Here is a 20162-nt window from a genome sequence, read left to right on the forward strand (position 1 = left end):
CCAAATCCAAAGCCAAGAAATTTCGACCTACATATGTGGGTAACCAAACCAAATATCACTTGTACTACATGGTTAAGTTTATAGGAAACTCAAGAAAATTAATTAAAAATACCAGAAATGTTTATTGAACTATTTGTTTAACTATCTTACATTACTATAATTAAAATAATAAGTGATTTATTCTAACACTCTTAGCTTGAAAAATAATTAGGACGTTATTGAGATTGTGTAGGTAAGTAGAGTTTATGTACAAAGTACATACACAACAACAATAATAAAAACAGCAACAAACCCATAGTCATCTTCTCATCTATTGAAAAAATTTAAAAATAGAGTTAAAGTACGTGTAACAATACTAATAAACAATCAAGGAAGAATATATGAAATTGAAAAATGCAATTGTATATATAAATTGTGGTAATACATTTCCAAAGCTTGAAATATGAAGTTTGCAAAGCTCTTCATTTTCTCATTAATAAATTTATTTTATCATAACACTAATAAATTTATTTCATCATAACACTAATATATAATACATACAACAATATTACAAATAAATAAATAGAAGGAAAAAAAAACTTTAAATTATAATTATAATTATGCAATGCACCATTCTTTATTTAACTCATGTTTGAAGGATTCAATTTCATTTTCATCTAGATGTAGCACAACAAGTTTGCCATCTTTTGTGCCCGGAAGTACCAAAATTGATCCTTTATCCCCAACTCCATCAATAGTGTAACAAGCAAATGTTGGACGCTTTCCTTTTATTTCAAAACCATAAATATCAACTTGTTCCATGTCAACAAATGTTAGGTTTGTCCCATAAACAATGTAGTCAAATTTACTCACATCATGGTTCACCAATTCTTCAACCATGTTGCCCTCATCAACATAATTTTCAGCAATCAAATGTACTAGTGTCAAAGGATCAGCACTCGACACTGAAAATTTCGCCTCGACTGTGCCTAATACTTGTCCATTATAGGGCATCCCATGTTCCTTCTTGATTGTTTTTGGTCTACAAATAGTCACATTTTTGGTCTCCAAATCATTCCTAATTTTTGCTATGGACTTCCATATAATTGCTGTAATTACCTCAAAACATTGGCTTGAATCTTTATCATTCATTTTGGAACCATGCACCTTCAAATGCAATTGATCAAGTTGTTGTGGAGTAAGATGAAAAGTATGGGTACCTATCTTACAATTGGTTGGGTTAACCCAATGATCACCCACCGGGTTGACCCGTTTCACTGAAGTGGGCTCTTGAGTTGGGCTCAAAGGCTTGTATTTGGGCTGTGAAGGATGTTGAATGGCAAGAGTTTTGGGGTTTTGATGGTGACCTTGCATATATTGGGTCCACATGTTCATAAATTCTGTAGCTGAGAATGCATCACCAAGAATGTGAGCCCAACTTAGGCCCATTGAAATTCCTCCACACTTGAACCATGTCACCTACAATCAACTTGAGTTAGTATTAAGAGAACCTTGAAGTGTATTTAGGTAAATTGTAAATAATTTTAAAAAATTGGAGGTAATGCAAAGTAAAGGTAACAAGAAAGCATTTTTTATTTATTCGAAGCCCTATCTATTAACAATTTTAATTATATAGTCATATTCTCTTCACCTAATTTATACCAATAAGAAAGCAACGAACTTTATTGATTTAACCCCATTTTTACTCATAAAAACACTATACAAGGGAGTAAGGAAGAGATCTGCAGGCAGAAATCAATCTCGATCAAATCTAGAATATCATTCCTAAAGTCCTAAAGACATAATCAGGCATGTTACAGAGTAATTATATGCAATGAGGGACCTTCCACCGAGGCGAGTCAGGGGCACGCGCCTAACCCCTGTTAGATTATTTTAGTTAGTTGTTAAGGTTACAATACCCCATTCTACTTATAATAATTTGCGTATAGTGATTAATATTGAGTTAGGGATTCAAAAATGTTGGTTCCTCAAATATTTAAGGTCAATATTCGCCACAGATTATATGTGATAGTACGTATAACTACCCATGTCTGTGGACTGTACGTGGTACGTAGATTGGTAACAATATATGGAGTACTTAAATAATGATTAGAGCAAGTTGGCAAGTAGGGTAGTAATGAAAGTGTGTAGCTGTAATGCCTGTAAGTTAGATACAGAGTAATGGATGAACTAAGGAGTTACAATACGTATACATTGGACTATTGGAGTAGTTGGCCGTTGGAATTTAATCGTCACATGAACTGTTGTGTTTATGCAGTTACAAAACAGATACGATGTTCGTACGAAATTTGTTGCACTAAAACAATTCAACTAACTTTAGCTGTCAAAAATAGTAAATTAAAAACCAATCAACTAACCTCAACATCCCTATTTATAATTATTTGATGGAATGAAAGTGATACACTCATTCTTTCCTTTGCATGATTTACTTTTACGTTTTAAAATTTATACTCTCAAGCATATCTTTAATTAATTTTATAGATGTAAGTAAAAATTACATTAACTTGATGTTTTAAAAGTAGATATTGAAATAATTGTTAGGAAATTTTGACAATTACCGTCCATTTTAGCAATTACCACCTTGTATTTTTTTTTTTTTGAAAATTACCACCTTCTACTTTCAAAAACATCAAAAGTTACCATCTTCATTCTTGGCTTTTTGCCCTCCAACTACCACATGATGTCATTTTGGGTCCATTCTTTCCCTTCCCTCCCTATTTCCCTCACATTTCTCATTCTTATTTGGATTCTCATATCCCCTTTCACTTTTTTCCCCCCAAACCACCAATAATTGTTCGTCAATTTTGATTTGGAGGAGTGAATTGAAGTGTTTTTGATTGTTTGGGGGAAAAAAAGTGAAAGGGAGGGATGAGAATCGAGTTAGGAATGAGAAATGTGAGGGAAATAGGGAGGAAAGGGAAAGAATGAGCCCAAAATGATGTCATGTGGTAGTTGAGAGGCAAGAAGGTGGTAACTTTTGATGTTTTTGAAAATAGAAGGTGGTAATTTTCAAAAAAAAATATAAGGTGGTAATTGCTAAAAGGACTAAACAGAAGGTGGTAATTGTCAAAATTTCCTAATTGTTATAAGATTTCAAAATTTTGACTCAAAACAGGAGGCCGAGATTAGGGTAATACTCATATTTAGCTCTAAAGCTAGTTTGTATGAATTTAATTGAAAATTGAAGTATGCTTTAGTTGGAAATTGGTAGTTAATCGAAGGGCTACGTGTAAGAATTAAGTAAAGGATTAAGAATGTAACCATCAATTATACCGATTGAAGCACATTATTGGGATAAATTTTTTAGGAGAAAATAGGTTATGATAGGTGTAAAATAAGTTCAATTTTTTAGTAAAATAAGTTAAGTGAAAATGAATATGCACCCTAACTTTGGATAATTAATGTGCTTCTAATTCCATTTGCATTAATTTTAAAAAATCTCACTCAATTCATGAATATTTAGTCCATTTTAATGGCGTCAAATTATACAAATCATATCAATACTATGGTGTGTTCAATTGTGTTCTTCAACTATTCAAACCTAACGGATAAGATTAATTGAATTATTTAGAACTTATCAAAACTTAATTTAGTTTTTGAATTACTTGAGTGAACTTTTATATATATATATATATATATATATATATATATATATATATATATATATATATATATATATATATATATATATATATATATATTTAATACTTACGTTAATGTACTTAATTATACAAAGACGTCTTTTATACGAAACTATCAATTATGTGGGAAAATAAAATGAGCATAATAGGGCCTAAATTTCATGATTTAAATGATTGTTATTGATTCTGAACTTTCCAAAAGTGGCCAATTAGTTTTGCACATCAATGTAGTAAAGAAATTGACCTAGTATCCTAATTTACTCCTTGCTCAAAATATACTAATTAGAGTTTTAGAGTAATTAGTTAATTACATATCCATTAACATGTTATGTGGTCTCCATTACACATCTTATATCGTTAATGTCTAAAATTCTTTTTGTTATACTGGTATATAATTTTAAATAAAATACAAGTATGAGAATTCACTTTAAAATGAATCAATTCAAACAAGATTTCTCCTTGTACTCTGTATATAATTAAAGTAACAAAACGGTCAAAGATTTATAATTTCGATCTGAATAGTAATGGGTTGAACACTTGAACTACACAGAGCTGAGATTGCACCACCACTACTACTGCTACAAAAAAGAAATAACTACCTACAAATCTACAATATAATCATTGCCTCATTGGAAATTTGGTATTGCTATTTTGGTCAAGTGCACATTAATATAAATATAAATAAACCAAAAGAAGCTAATTTTGTATGTGTGGGTTAGATTAAAGATAAATCAAGAGAATACTTATATATGCATATACATATTTTGGTAAGGAGAAGGATCCAACTGGCAGGAACTTCTCGCAGGTTCTCCCTATTCGGATTAGCGGGTTAGACACTTTCAAAGTGGACGGGAAGGGTAAGGGTAAGGGTAAGGGTAAGGGTAAGGGTAAGAGATCAGAGTACTTATATGGGTAAATTCTCTTTAAAGTGAGGCAGGGCAATTAATGCATGATTACTGTAGTTAAGACACACTGCATATGCTAAGGTAGGTAGATTTAATTTATGGTAAAAAAAAATAAAATAAAAAAAAAAAAACTGAAAGTATTAGGCTATGATCCTATGGAAGCCAGTGAATGAGACATCTAAAACGTAATCAAGCATCGTTTTAGCTAGCTCTTTGCTAGAGGTTGTATCGATAGTAATTATTAAGGATAATGATGTACACGACATGACCCAATAGTCAATTCGAAATCACATCACTACTCGTTAATTGGACACTAAATCATGATCCAATCAAGATTAGACAAGCATATTAATTAAACAAGCAAGCAAGGAAGCTTAATCATACATAAAAATTACGTACCTGTAGACAAACAAGAGGAGAAAAGGGCAAGTCAGGACCAAGAGAATGGTTATAGATAAGTTGATCTTGCATCGACAAGAAATCCTCCATAGCAAGCAACTCGTCGACAGTCTTGTTCGACTGAGCCTCGACAACCCTTATACCGGCATCATTGAGCTTAATCGAGGGCCGGTCACCGGTCTCATCAGAAGAGGCCCGGATCCTCCCACAAGCCACAAAGTAAGAGATAAGCCAATCATACATATGCACACTCTTCATTTCTTTAACACTCCAAAAGTTACTAGTACCATTGTTATTATTAGTACTATTAGTAGTAGTAGTTGTTATGTTGGTGTTATTGAAGAAATAAAGGCCTTTAAGATAATGCAATTTCATGGCCAAATCTATGCCTTTTAACTCATATGTTTTGTTTTCACCAGTAATTTTTCCAGGCACTACTGTTGCTACTCTTATGTCAAAGACTAAATTTTTCTTGGATTCTTCCTTTGGAATTGGCATTTTTTTTTCTTTGTTTTTTTCGAATTTGGTGTTTATTAGTTTGGTGGGAGAAAGAGGAAGGTTTAGTTTAGTTTATGGGCATTCATATAACATGAGTTTATATAGCTGCTACTCATGCCTTTTTAATAGCTTGTTAGGAATGATTGCTGGAACAAGTTGAGTCTATTTACAGTAATTTTGAACAATTTTACACTATCGCAATTATTCTCTTCATCGTGGAATTTTGTTAGATTTGTCTTGATATATTGTCAATATATTTACTTTCGTTTTTTAGTTGACACGTTTTGACTTTGTGCACTATTCACATAATGTACTTTTGACTTTGTTTTATGATTTAGTGTTGAATAAAAACATAGTTATGTGGGATTTTGTTAGATTCATTTCAATGTCTATTTTCTAAATATCAAAATTTCATAATTTTTTCTAATACGTAACTAAAGATATTTATATTTAAATGTATGAGTTGACAAACGTGCCTAAATGTAATGCGTCAACTAATAACTAATAAAAAACCGAGGAAGTAATTTTTACTTTAAGATAAGTAGAATATTGATTTATTATAATGTATGTATATATGTATATCGACAAATGTGATACTTCAAATGTTGAACTATAAATGAATTTAACAAAGTATAATATTGTACATTATAATTTTCCCGACTAATTGGTGGTCCCTATAGACGCCTGTACGGTGCAACGTACAGTTTTTGTAAAAAAAAAAAGCGAAAAAAATTATACAATATAGTCGTGAACATATAGCTATAGTGAAATAACATACTATTAAAATTTAATAAACATATATTTAGAGTGAAAACAACATACTGCTAAAATGTACTTCGTAATAAGCATATACCTAGAGTGAAATCAACATAATTGCACCAAAAAAAGAGTATAAAAAAGTAAGAACATATGTCCATGTTCTTTTATTGTCAATTTAAGGTAATTTTATTTGTGACCTAATGTTCATTGCTTAATTATAAAAAAAAAAAAATTAAAAAAAAAAAAACTTAATGTTCATTACAAAACAATCATATGTTATTAACAAAACAACTATATGTTATTTACGAAATAACTACATGTTTTTTCCACGTTTTTTGTTTGCATGGTACAGATGCATGTATCTTAAAATTTTCATTCCCGGACAACATTAATAAAAGTTCTTTTAACTTTTTTTTATATGTCCCATAATTAAAGTCTTACATCAAATCAAATTTTTTAATAAAAATAATAATTTTGTAGTCAAATAAACAAAATCTAATCTTGACCTCCTTAAACTAAATGTCATCATGATAGTATTAAAAGTTAGAGATGAAGGGATTGATCGGTATATTAGAATAATAATGAATATATGATGGGATTGATTACTATAATATTCGGGTATACTAGAGTGTATCCGTGCTAACGCACGGTATATACGTAACATGTGTATTTAGAAAGAAAAACAATAGGAGATGGAAATTATTAGAAAAAATGAAGAAGTGGATGTTATTATTTTTAAAAAAATGGAGAAGTAAAAGTTATTATATTGGAGGTTATAGCAAATAAAAAAAAAAAAAAAATTGCATGAGATTAGAGAATTTGGCTTTTGGGGGATTGTAGTTAAATGACTCTGCAATTATATAAAAGATTATTATTTTCTAGTGTACCAACTTATTTACAAGAAACTTGTTGCTATAAACGAGTATTTTTCAGCCTCTAATAATTTAGGTAACTAGGTGTAAGCCCGTGCGATGCACGATTCTAGTAAATCATTCTATTTAATTTAAAACTTTGTATATTTATGAAGATCATTCATTAGATATATGGATAAATTTTTTTAATATCATAAGATAATTTTTTAATCTAACACTAAAGTTATCTTTTGTTGTTTTATTTATTTTACGTGATGCTTGAATTTAAAATTCCAAACCTTATTCACTAATTTTGCTTATGTGACAATTTAAATTTTTAATTCAAAAAAGAAATGAAAAATGTCGTTTTTTTAATCAAAATGAGTCTTTTGCCTATGCGTTTATTTAATATACTTGTTTTATTTAAAATATTAGTCTCATTTATAATCGTTTAACTATTAAAAATTATGGGAAATCAGTTATATGAGATTTACTTTTATTCGTCTTGAGTACATTATTAAAATTGAACTTTTATAATATTTGTTAGGGAGAGATTAAAGATACGTAGTATTTTCCATTGCATAAAAAATTTGCATCCATATATGTAAAAAAGACATTACTTAGTTTTTTTTTATTTAAATTTTAATTTTTCTCTATTCGTAAAATCAAACTTTTACAATATTTTTTAGGGAGAGATTAAAGATATTTGTGATTTTTTTTTGAAGGGGGGAGATTAAAATTCATTAATAATAAGCCATACGACACTTACATAAGAAATCGTAATCGAACAATACAAAGACAAAAGAACCAATTACAAATTCGAAATAAAATAAACTACAATTGCACGCGCAAAATGACTTTCTAAAATACCCTTGACTCATATAACGTTGTCCTATGCAGCCTCTTGCAAGGGGGTCTGACAATATGTTGTAGTTTTTGACGTGAACCTTCATTGGCTCAGAATCCTGTACTCCTCGACCTGAAATCAAAATTGGTGTCGTACACTTCACCATTGACAAGACAATCTCCGATTCAAACACGGATATCGGCATGGAAGCATAACCCTTTAGCCCAAACCAACAGAAGATCAAACCAAAGCCCCATAGCCAAAAAATCCGGCTCAAATCCTGCACCAGAAGATCGGCACACCGATCTGCACACCCCATAGCACACCAACACACCACACAAAAAGAAAAAATAACAAACCCAAATAAACCACACACACAAAGACGGAAAAAAGAGACCCAAACACCACACACACCACTAAAAGAAAAAACAGAAGGAAAACTAAAAACAAGAACTACGATCGTAACCCTAACAACCCACCCCGCAGCCAATCTGAGCACCACCACCAAAGCTCCGAGGTTCACCAACCCAACCCACATACCGCCGGACAGTAAATCCCGAACCGCCGAGACCCGCCCGAGAAGCCCAAACCCCACACACCCCTGAACCGCGGCAACGACGGCTGGAAACACCAGACTGAGAACGGCCCTACGCGAGGGACTCAGAGGGAGATAACTCTCCCTCCCCATTCTCCTACAAAACGTCGCGACGACGGGCAAAGCGATGGAGCAGAGGCACGACGGGGAAGCGGAGAAGAAAGACGGCGGCAAGTCGGCAGCAAGGCCGGTGAGGAAAAGAGGCGGCCAAAAAGGGGGAGCGGCGCACGTTGCAAGGTTGACCAGACAAAAAACCAAAACAAGAAAGGAAAAAAATAACCTAAGGAAGTAGATCGGAGGCTCGCCAAAGTTGTGGCATGGGCGGTGAGCCGTACGCCCGCCGGCGAGCCTCATGGCCGGAGCAAATTTTGAGAAAAACGGTAGGGTTTTGGGAGAGGAAGAGAGCGCTAGAGAGAGAAAGGAGAAGGGTACTGAGTTTTGTTTGTCTATTGTTTTCTCTTATTTAGATATTTGTGATTAAAAATTTGCAACCATATGTAAAAAAGATACGGAGTAATTATTACTTAGTTATTTTTTTTTGTTTTTTAGAATAGATAATTATTATTGGTTTTTAAAAGTGAATTAAATTTTAATTATTCTCTACCTATGTGTCAAAATTCTTAAATCCTATTCGTCACTTTTTCTTAGGTGGCGAGTAAAATTTTTAATTCTAAAATAAATTATTAATCTAATTTTCATTGGTCCAAATAATACCTTTTCTTATGTGGCGCGCCAAATGCTCCCGAAAAAGGCCTACTTTATTTATATATATTAGATTTTTTACTGTATTGCTCATTGAAATTAAGATATGTATTGGTGAATTGATATCCATCTTATTGTCGAAATACTTCTTCGATCAATATTAACAACAATCGCAAAATTTAGAATGTAACCCTTGGTATCAATAGACCTATTTGTTAAACCTAAGATAATATCATCGAAACATAGCTTAATAACAATAATCATCATTAGTCACTTATGTCCTATCAATATTAGAGCAACTCCAATGGTTGTAGCTAGAGATTTTCTTGCAATTTCAATTATTCCCTATCTATTAGCTTGGCTATTGGAGCTAGAAAACTCAATTAGCTTGGTTAAGCAAATTAGCTTTGCTGGGAATTAAACTTGCCAAAATAAATGTTCGTTGAACCAATACTGCTACTACTACTACTGCTGCTGCTGCTACTACTAATAATAATAATTTCTAGGTTTGGCAATTGGCAGTGGCGGCTTGCCACCTTACCATTTACGTTTGGCGGATTTGGTGTTTATTTCGCAAGTGATGTTCGTCAAAACCTTCTTTTTTATTAATAAAACAATCATATTGTTTCTAATGTTGGTGATCCACAATAAATTAGTGTGAACCAGGTCAATTTAAGAATTTGTATGGGTCGTGAAGCGAGTATTGATTGGCATTTATAGTTGCATAACTTGCATTTTATCATTTCATCGATTTCAATTATCATCCATTAGTTTTCCCTCAATCTCATAGTATAATGCCTTCTTTCTTTTTTAGATAAATATTAAAATACAATGCCTTTTTCTATTAAAAGGTTGCTGGTACTTTTGACATTATTATTAGTTTATTACCCTTCTTTTGATGGGTTGTCCTTTTATTATTATTATTATTATTATTATTATTATTATTATTATAGTTTTAACATTAATTTTCAACACTTTCTCACTCTATCTCATCAATTGTTCCAAATACTTCTTCTTTCTCTCTACCTCTCTCTAACCCCACCCACATGCACATATATACATCTAATCATTAGTTTTAAAAAATTACAACTTTTTTAAATCTCGGCTTACTGCGTAAAAACCCAAAGAGGCATTGTATTATGAAATGGAGGGAGTACTTTACTTTTATCTTTTATTGGTTTTGGAAACAATCTCAAAACTCTAAGTTAAAATTTATTTTCTCAAAAATTTAATCATTTGGTACTACTCATATGAACTATGAAGAGAATAAAGCTTACTAGTATATGAATCACACATGATAGCTAGAGCCATAAGTTAATATAAAATGTATTTCAAATAAAGAGCTAAGTACTTTATTTTTCAATATGAAAAAAGACTCTTAAGCAACCACACTTTCAACGTGAGATGTTGATTAAGAATACTTAAAATATACTATAAGAAGAGTGGACGCGCGCCGAGAAGTTAGTTAATGCCGGACTTCTCCTAACCACCTTTACAGGCCCATGTTTAATTAACAACATTCACATGTTTAATGGCATATTCTTTCTCTTCCGCCACCTTTTTTCTTTTTCTTGATCCGTTTCTTGTTTTTTGAGACTTAAGGTGTTGCCACAAGTTCGCATACATATTTGATAGCCGTTTTCCTTAAAAAAAAATAAAAAAAAAGATTTACTTATATATAACATATTTCCTCCATTTTATATTAATCGTCAGCCAAGTTGATTTTCGCATATGTTTGATCATCTATAACAATTTAATTGAAAAGTAGATTAATGAGAGCTTAGAAAGTACATGAGTTTTTTGAATGCATGAATGAATGAAATTAAAGAGGCCGGGTGCAGTGCAAGGAGAGAGTTGATTTATTAGTGAAACCATGAATAAAATTTTTGAATGAATAATAAGCTAAGTTAGGATGAGCGTAAATGAAAAGTGTAATATAAAAATTGGGAATTTGGGACACTGGAAAATTAAAATTCGCATACGTATCAACTAAAAAAACCCGAGAAATATATGAGATTTCATCTAAATAAATGTACCAAAAGAAAATCATGGGTTATTCCATTATTTTTTAAGCATCTCATTCATGCATAATAATTGTTTAGATAATTTTCAAAGCAAATGAATATATATCCTAGTTTCACTTACATTAAAAAAAAAAAAAAAAAAGATACATGAAAATCGGGTGAATAGAAAACATACCTTACATCATTTTGATCCAAAAATTGGCAGAATAAATACATTAGAGGTGTTAAAAAAAGTCGAGCTTACGTATAAAATCCCGTGCCTAAATCCGCAAAAGAAAGTTAGGCTTTTGGGTTTTTTGGGCTGAGATCAAGTTTTGATTGATGTAAAGATCGATACATTTTTAGGGTTGGATTGGACCAACATATAGGGCATTGTTGACCACCTCTAAAATATTGATTTTTTTTTTGTTTACACTCGAGTTCAAGGTGCACACCCAACAATATTTTTTTAAACTATTTGTTGCTTTTAAATCTCACATAGAAATAATAAGAAAATATTTCTTTATAAGTAAGAGCACATTTCTTTAGTATCACTTTTTTAGGTGACCAAAAAACAAATTCTTGTGAGCTAGTCCCAAAGTGAACATATCATATTAATGTGTAGTGGAAGTGTGGTTGCTGCAATCAGATTAATATATAAGACAATGAATCGGCGATCATATTCATGACTACACTAAATCGATATAGCCCAATGACAAAGGTAATGATTTTCAAGTAGACTATATCTCAATAGATTTGCCAATCCAAGATGACAAGAGAAAAAACTAATGAAGATTTTATTTTATTTTATTTATTTATTTTTTTTTCAATTTTTTTGTGTGTGTGTTTTGTGTGTGAATAGAATTAATGAAGATTGAAGTAAGGTCAAATACAACAAATTGACAACCGATTAACACATCCACCAATCAACTAATATATCCAAGAATTAATCGCTTGATACACAAAATAAGACAAGTGGCAATCATCTATAATGAAATCGAACCCAATAGAATTAAGATTTCAGCAAGAATTTAGCTGGCTAAAACTTGGAGGAAGTAATGAATTGAAGCAATAAACGTGCTCTAGTTATCATCAGGAAACAACGACCCCAAAAGGTAAGGCTAACCGTTTAACAACGACTCTAGGACATGTTTGTAGCCTGGTGGCCTGGTGGTTGATCAGCATAAAGTTAACTATTTAAGGAAGGTTGCCTATAACATAGGACAATCGTGCATAACTGCATATAAGAGTATTTTCAATGGTAAGTTGCAATACCTTGTAGCTTGTAACCACATCAATTTTTTTAAATACAACACTTTATTTTTTAAAGTATTTCAATGATGAATTTTAACATTTGCTAGGTAATAAAATCCGACCAGTATCCTACTATACAATCCAGATGCACCGTGCACCGTTTGGAATATGAGGTAAGGGAATTCGAACCCCAAAGTGCCCTCTATCCAGCCTTAAGCCCTTTAACTACTTGACGGCCTGAGCTTGGATTTTTGGGTCATATGTGATCAAATGATTATTGATAACTAATTTATCCTCCTCATTTTTTTTTATAATTAATTTAGCCTTAAGCCCGTAGACTTGAAGTATTATTTTGTATTTATGATTTCAATAAAGTTTACATTATTAAATACTTCATATAATATTGAAGGTATCATATCAAATAGAGTACTAGTTGATGACTAAAAAACAGAAAGAAGTATATTTCAATCCTATTAATTTTTTAGTCCATTTATAATAAATTTGCATGGTCCTATTATATTTAAATCGAAATTATATTGTTGACTGCATAAATATTAGATTATACATCACAATCTTATTAATATTTTAAAATGACATGTAACCGGACATTGATGATTTAATATTGAGAAGTGACATTTTTCTTCCTCTTATATTTCATCAATATATAGCAAAGTGACATTATTATGAATAACTACTCTTTTTTTTTTTGTTTTTTTATATATATTGTTATAATTCTTTTAAATATATACTCCCTCCGCCCCTTAATTATGTGTCTATTTCTTTCCTTTATTACTCACATAATAATAGACATATAATTAAAGGACAGAGGGAGTAGCAAAGTGACATTATTATGATTTTTATATATATATATATATGGATCTTACTAACATTAATCACGCGTTATTCGGTGTAATTAATGTTAGTTTTACTCTACTCCCTTCGTCCCTAAATTAAATTCCTATTTCTAGCATTTATTTCTCACATAATAGAGGAAAATAGTAATGTAGTTTAGGGATGGAGGGAGTAATATTTTCACTTTTAATTCTCTTATCTAACGCCCTGGGGGCACTCATTAGCTTTTGCCTTTATATATTGTTATAAATTATGAATAACTGTAAACGGTTTATAAGAGTGACATTATTATAAATTGTTACTAATTTATTATGATGATGACCTATAAGGCTATAATCATTTATTCTGAACGCATAATTTTGTACTTGGATTGAGAATTTAAGAGATAGAACTATATAGTAAAAATAATTCATCCGAGAAAAAAAAAAACACGAAAATCAATTATGGAGTATATAGCCTCAGTGTTTCGCTGATCATAGTGTTGTAGAAATTTTGGTTTGGTCTATTAAATTAGACTAGATTGGATTGGATTGAAATAAATCAATTCGATTTTCGAGTTGATTTTATTTTAATTAAACAATACTTGGAGTGTATAGAGATTAGTCGATCAGAGACACATAATGAACGGAAAGACTTGTGTGGACCTGGTCCACAATAATATTATTATGGACTCGAGATTTATACACATGTAACTAACATTATATTGCACATAGTGACCCTTATTTTTAACCTTTATTAATACTTGTATAACGTTTTAACATTATTGTGAATTTGAATACATGTTATGACCCTAATTTGAACATAGTGACCTTTATGATTCATATTAACCAGTATATAAAATATTTCATTAAAAAAATTAACCTCTTATAACCTATATATTACCAAAATGACTTTTATTTCAACATAGTGACCTTGTTTTTATTATAGTGCGTGACCTTTTTTTTTTTTTTTTTTATTTATTAATAAAACAATCATATTTTCTTTAATACTAGTGGTCCACAATAAATTAGTGTGAACCAGGTTTATTTAAGAATTTGTGTCCCCGTTAGGCCCTATTTGACAAAGGTAGCGGTAGCGAGTAGCTTTTAACGGTCGAGTAGAGAGTAGTTGTTAAGGTTGCGACTAACCGTCAATTAATAGTGGATAGAATTGAAGTTAGCTATCAAAGTATTGGTTAATAATATGAGTATTTGGCAAAGTAGCGGTTGCATTACTAAAACATATTAATAATAATATAAATTGTTACGGAGTAATAAAAAGTAACCAAAAATTAATAAACGTTACTATTTTTAACGTTTGAGAAAAGTAACCTAAACGCTACCGCTAATCACTATTCGCATCCCTACATTGCCAAACACTCTTAATTTTTATTTTATTTTTCTAGTAGTGTGTTTTGACTGGTCAAAACACTAACCACTACCTCAAACGTTACCATTAAACATGGACTTAGATTATAAACCGAATGGTACGGTATTGCTTTATTTTTAATGTTAGACAAACAATATTCAAACTTGCACTAACACATGAGAATATTATACTCCAGCCCGTCTTGTGTGTGGTTGACCAAGTAACCCCATAACATTGAACGAGTAACTCTTATAATACTGACGAATGTAACCCTTTAACACAATAACACTAACCAAGTAACCCCTATTACACTAACGAAATAATCCAAATATTAGATGGCCACATATAAGAATTTGTGAAAAACAAAAAAGCAACCATAACTTTTGTGTTGTGTCTCAGTCCACATAGTATTATTAGTTGCATTGCATACACCCAATGCTACGCAGACACATAGTATGACAAGTATATATATACGAGTATAACTAACTGTATAAGTAAAGCACTAGAACTAAATTATTGTTACGTAGTAGTACGAAGTACATGAGTACTGCGTCCACTGTGTCTCCGTTTATATATTGAGTTAATATTATTTTTCGTTTTGAAAGTTGATTTCCATTTTGATTATGTGCACTGTGTTTGTGTTGGGAGCCTTTGCTCATCAACAATTTTCAGGTACATAGAGGGGAATTACACTGGGCGAAACACTACAACTACGAGCAGTCGAGGTATGTTAACTGATATTGTATATGTATCAGCTATTAAGTGAGGGTCATGCCGAAGGCCAAGGCAGGCCAGAGTGTTGTCCAAGATGTATCTAATGTGGTGGCCGGTGGGGATAAATGGAATGTAAGGGGATGGGAATGGATCGAAAATGGTCCGAGAGGGCGGATTATATTCGATTTTTCGATTCCATGGTGGCTAAGAGTGAAGGCGTTACAGACTTACCAACCTTGCCATGCGTGAAATTATATACACCTTTGCTTACCAAAAAAAAAATGTACATATGCTAATGAAATTGATTTTCTCCTTGCAAAAATTAAAATATTGTAGACTATTGCAATTGTTTTAACTTGAACAAATTAAACCAAATATAGTTTATTTCGTCGTCTCACTGGTACATAACATATGATATAAATCATATAATATAACAATAAGTCAATAATACAAGAAAGATCAAGTCACATCCCCTTAATTGCTATTGTGAAGCCAGCAAGCAATAAGATAAGGGTATTATTCAGTGGCTTGGTGCACCACTTTTTTTACAACCACATTTCAATTCTAGCTTAGGCATAATCCGTGAATAATAACTTTACATTCTACTTCACGCTTATATATTAAGACAACATACATAAATTATTTTGAAATTAAATGATGAAACAATTATTAAATGCACCATTCTTCCTTCAACTCACTTTTTAAAGGTTCAATTTCATCTTCCGGAAGTTGTACCACAATAAGTTTGCCATCTTTAGGTCCTGGAAGTACCAAAACGACTCCTTTATCCCCTATTTCACCAATACTATAGCTAGCAAACCTTGGATTATTTCCTTTCATTTCAAAACCATAAACATCAGCTTTTTCTACGTCAACAAATGTTAGGTTTGCCCCGTAAACAAAAAAATCAGACTCACCCGTCTCTTTGTTCACTAATTCTTCAACCACGTCACTCTCATCAATCACACCTTCAATTATCGAATGTACCAATTTTAACGGAGCAACATTTGATACTACAAAATTCGCCTCAACAACACCTAATACTTGCCCGTTATGAGGTACTATTCCTTGTCTTTTGAATGATTTTGGCCTACAAATAGTCACAACATTTGTCTCCAAATCCTTCCTAATCTTTGCAATGGATTTCCACATAATTGATGTAATAACCTCAAAAAATTGGCTAGTACAATTGTCATTCATTTTGGTACCATGTACCATTGAATGCAATTGACCAAGTTGGTTTAAATTTAGATGAATAGTGTGGACACCTATTTTACTATGGTAAGGAAGGACCCAATGGCTACCAACCGGGTCAACCCGTTTCACGGAAACAGGCTCTCGGGTGGATTTCGAAAGCGGGTATTCGGATTGTGGAGGATCTTGAAGGGAAATTAAATTTGGTTTTTGTTTGTTACTATCTTGAATTTGAATATAATGGCCCAATGTGTTCATGAATTCTACAGCTGAGAATGCATCACCAAGTACGTGAGCCCAACTTAGACCGACTGAAATTCCTCCACATTTGAACCAAGTTACCTGCACAGTATTTATGTATAAGTTACTTTGACTTCATTTTGTTATTCATACTTACCGGAAAAAAAGTCTGGTCTTGTTAAATTTGCATTAGTGTATATTTTCGTATATGTATAGATCTAATTCAATTTATCTCAGTTTACAACATTAACTTTTAATAATCTTATGTAACACGGATATATTACTCTGAAGGTTCAATGGGCACTCAAGAGGGGGGGGGGTGAATTGAGTGTTAAGTAATCGTTGGCTAATTTTGCTTCTTTTCGGATTATGTGTGAGGAACCAGTTGTGCTGGTTCCCGTACGCAGCGGAATATAAATAAGCAATAAAGAAGACAACAAATTTAACGAGGTTCAGCCAACTCAGGCCTACGTCCTCCTATCCTAAGTTCTTTATTAATCTACTCCGAAAAACAAAGACAAAGAACACTCTGCTGTTTCCCTACTCCGGGAACCAGTCTACCCCACACTCTACTCCGAGTGTGCTCTCGACTTACACTCGTAAGCCCAATGTGTTTGAACTCACAAACACTCACCCAGCCTTTAACCCCTTTGTTAAAGACTCAATACAAGAATCAAGAACTCTCCTTTGATCTCACTTCTACGAAGCTAATTAAGAGAAAATATTTAAGTACTAGAATGCTCTTGTATATAACTTGATGAATGGGATTAGTGCTTAAGTATATGCTCTCAAATAATTGCTCTTTTAATTTCTGGAGAGGCACACAAAATATGTGAAATAAGATGAGTTTATATAAGCTTAGATTCCTAAAACCTAGTTTCCTTAAATCACACAATCTTAGAGAATAAGATATATTGTAATTTTAGGAAAGTATTTATCTTATTTGATTTAATCACAAAGATAGAATCAATTAAGATAAATACTCCTAGTTTTTAGGTAACCAAGAATATTTCATCTTATTTCCAGCTGCACAAAATATTTTCAAAATAATCTTTTCGAAAAAATCTTTTTGTAAAATCTTTTTCCAAAACGGCAGCTCGAATATTTCGTACAGTGAACCTGGTTCCCCGACCTGGTTCCCTGAATTGAAACATGTTATGAAACCTGTTCCAACTTTGTACCAGATTTCATATCATACTTCAATATACTTTTAAGCACTTATATAACCCAAACATGCAAGCATACTACAGAGCATATTACATGAAAACCTAGATAACATATTAAAGCATAAATCGTCTTTTCTTCATGTAATCTTCAAGACTTGAATCTTCCTTGAATACTTCTATTATGAGCAAACAATCTTTCTTCGAAATATCTTCGAAAGGCTTCTATGCTCCAAGTCTTGGAATCAACTCAACTACTGCACATGTAACATGGTTAATGCACAATAAAGAGTATGTGACTTCTTTACCACGTAGCAACCATGGAAACAGTACATACTGGTTCCCTACCAGTACATAACACTTTTATCATATAACTGTTCCCTGTATAAAGACAAGTTAGTTCAATAAGAAAACTCATGTAAGTAATAACTTGTCTGGGGAAACAGTGTTCTATGTTAGCTGGTTCCCCCAACTGTATCGAACACTTTCAAGGACCTGTTTTCCCTTAGCTGTTTGTCATCATTCAAAACTATCAATCAAAACCTAAGGGACTCAACATACTCTATATTTATTATCATACAACAAATAATACCTGAAAGCAAACAAGAGGGGAGAAGGGCAAGTCAGGACCAAGACCATCATCATTGTACACAAGTTGATCCTGCAAAGAGAGGAACCCCTCCAAAGCAAGCCACTCTTCGACAGTCTTACTAGATTGAGCCTCGACGATCCTTATACCGGCATCATTGAGCTTGATCGATGCTCGTTCTCTGGTCTCGGAGGACGACACCCGGATCCTTCCACAAGTCTTGAAATAAACTACAAGCCAATCAAACATAACTTTTTTAATATCAAGTATACTTACAAAACTAGTCTTTTTTCCTTCATTATCACTAGTACTATTGGGATTATTGAAGAAATAAAGACCCTTAAGATAATGTAATTTCATTGCTAAATCTATGCCTTTTAACTCATATGTTTTGTTTTCTCCTGTGATTTTTCCAGGCACTACTGATGATATTTTTATGTCATAGACTAAATTATTTTCTCCTTCTTTTGTAACTGCCATTATTTTTTTTCTACTTTTTTTTTTTTTTTGGTGCGTGGATGAAATGGGATTTGGGTACGTGACATGTATTTATATTATGTTACCCGTACAATCTAGAAATTCGGAAAAAACCCAGGATTTGCTATAATCCAACATTCCTAACCTGATTTTTGAGCTTATAATATAAGTGAAATTTGATAGCCCAAATAAAAATTAAATATTTGAATTATCATAAACGCATCGCTCACTAACCCAAATAAAAAATTACGATTTTTTTTTTTTGAAAGAAGTCTTAAACGACACTAATTTTCATTGATTAAAGTCATTCGACATCTACAATTGACAAATAACGATAATGAAAACGAATTGAACAAAATCAAACAAGAATTAATTATTGCAACACTTTTCTAGCATATTGGTTTGTTATATTTCTATCTCCCATTTTTATAAAATTCCCACTATAATTAATTTCTAAGCTTTCTTCAAATTATAATTAATAAAAGGAAAAATTAGAAAAAATAATCCTAACTTTCATCAATTTTGGTGGAATAATCCCAACTTTCTTTTATTCTGGAATAATCCGAACTTTGGGGGTGTTTTTTTTCTTCGATTCCAAACCGGTCAGCGAAAGTCAATGACTTGTTATAGCAGGTTATATGCCACGTGTCAAGCAGCAGTTGGTCCAAAAAAAATAAAAAAAAAATTAATTTAAAAAAAAAAACAGAAAACCCTTATATCCCCTACCTGAACACCGTAACCCCCCCCCACCACCACCAGCCACTGCAGGCCGCGCGTACCCCTCCCTTTCCTTGGCCTAAAAGTGCACCACTATCCCCCTAAACCCTTGGTGTTATCGTTGCGACCCACCTCCACCCTCATTCCCCACATGAAACCACCAATGAAACCCCTCCCCACTTTCAAAAATCCCATATCGCTCCTCCCACCACCTCGAAATCCTTGCGGCTAGGGTTTTTAATGGTGGCGGAGGCGTTGGTGGTGGTTTTCGAGAGTGGGGGAGGTGGTTTTAAGGGTGTTTCGAGTGGAGGAAGAGGTTTCAAGGGTTTTAGAGATGGGGATTTCGAGTGTCACCGGAAAACAATAAAACGAAAAAGAGAGGGAGGGGGAATCAGCGGCGAAAGGGGAGGGGGAA

General features: G+C 32.4%; 2 protein-coding genes across 2 annotated transcripts; both read right to left on the reverse strand.

Annotated features, from left to right (window-relative positions):
- Window positions 1-386: 386 nt before the first annotated feature.
- LOC110724643 (protein ECERIFERUM 26-like) lies at window positions 387-5826 on the reverse strand. The gene is made up of 2 exons (XM_021904071.1): window positions 4946-5826; window positions 387-1458 (listed from the first exon to the last, which is right to left on the reverse strand). Exons 1-2 carry the CDS (start codon window positions 5441-5443, stop codon window positions 598-600), a joined length of 1359 nt encoding a protein of 452 aa, XP_021759763.1. The 5' UTR covers window positions 5444-5826; the 3' UTR covers window positions 387-597.
- Window positions 5827-15732: 9906 nt separating this feature from the next.
- Window positions 15733-19953, reverse strand: LOC110724644 (protein ECERIFERUM 2-like). Its single transcript, XM_021904072.1, has 2 exons — window positions 18557-19953; window positions 15733-16903 (listed from the first exon to the last, which is right to left on the reverse strand). Exons 1-2 carry the CDS (start codon window positions 19031-19033, stop codon window positions 16037-16039), a joined length of 1344 nt encoding a protein of 447 aa, XP_021759764.1. The 5' UTR covers window positions 19034-19953; the 3' UTR covers window positions 15733-16036.
- Between the last annotated feature and the right edge of the window lie 209 nt (window positions 19954-20162).

Source organism: Chenopodium quinoa, unplaced genomic scaffold (genome assembly GCF_001683475.1).
Source record: "Chenopodium quinoa cultivar QQ74 unplaced genomic scaffold, ASM168347v1, whole genome shotgun sequence".
NCBI classification, from domain to species: Eukaryota; Viridiplantae; Streptophyta; class Magnoliopsida; order Caryophyllales; family Amaranthaceae; genus Chenopodium; species Chenopodium quinoa.

Coding starts and splice junctions, on each gene's coding strand:
- LOC110724644 (XM_021904072.1), bottom strand. CDS start 19,033: ATGGCAGTTACAAAAGAAGGAGAAAATAATTTAGTCTATGACATAAAA. Junction 16,904..18,556: donor CCCCTCTTGTTTGCTTTCAG/GTATTATTTGTT, acceptor AATACTGTGCAG/GTAACTTGGTTCAAATGTGG.
- LOC110724643 (XM_021904071.1), bottom strand. CDS start 5,443: ATGCCAATTCCAAAGGAAGAATCCAAGAAAAATTTAGTCTTTGACATA. Junction 1,459..4,945: donor CTCCTCTTGTTTGTCTACAG/GTACGTAATTTT, acceptor AGTTGATTGTAG/GTGACATGGTTCAAGTGTGG.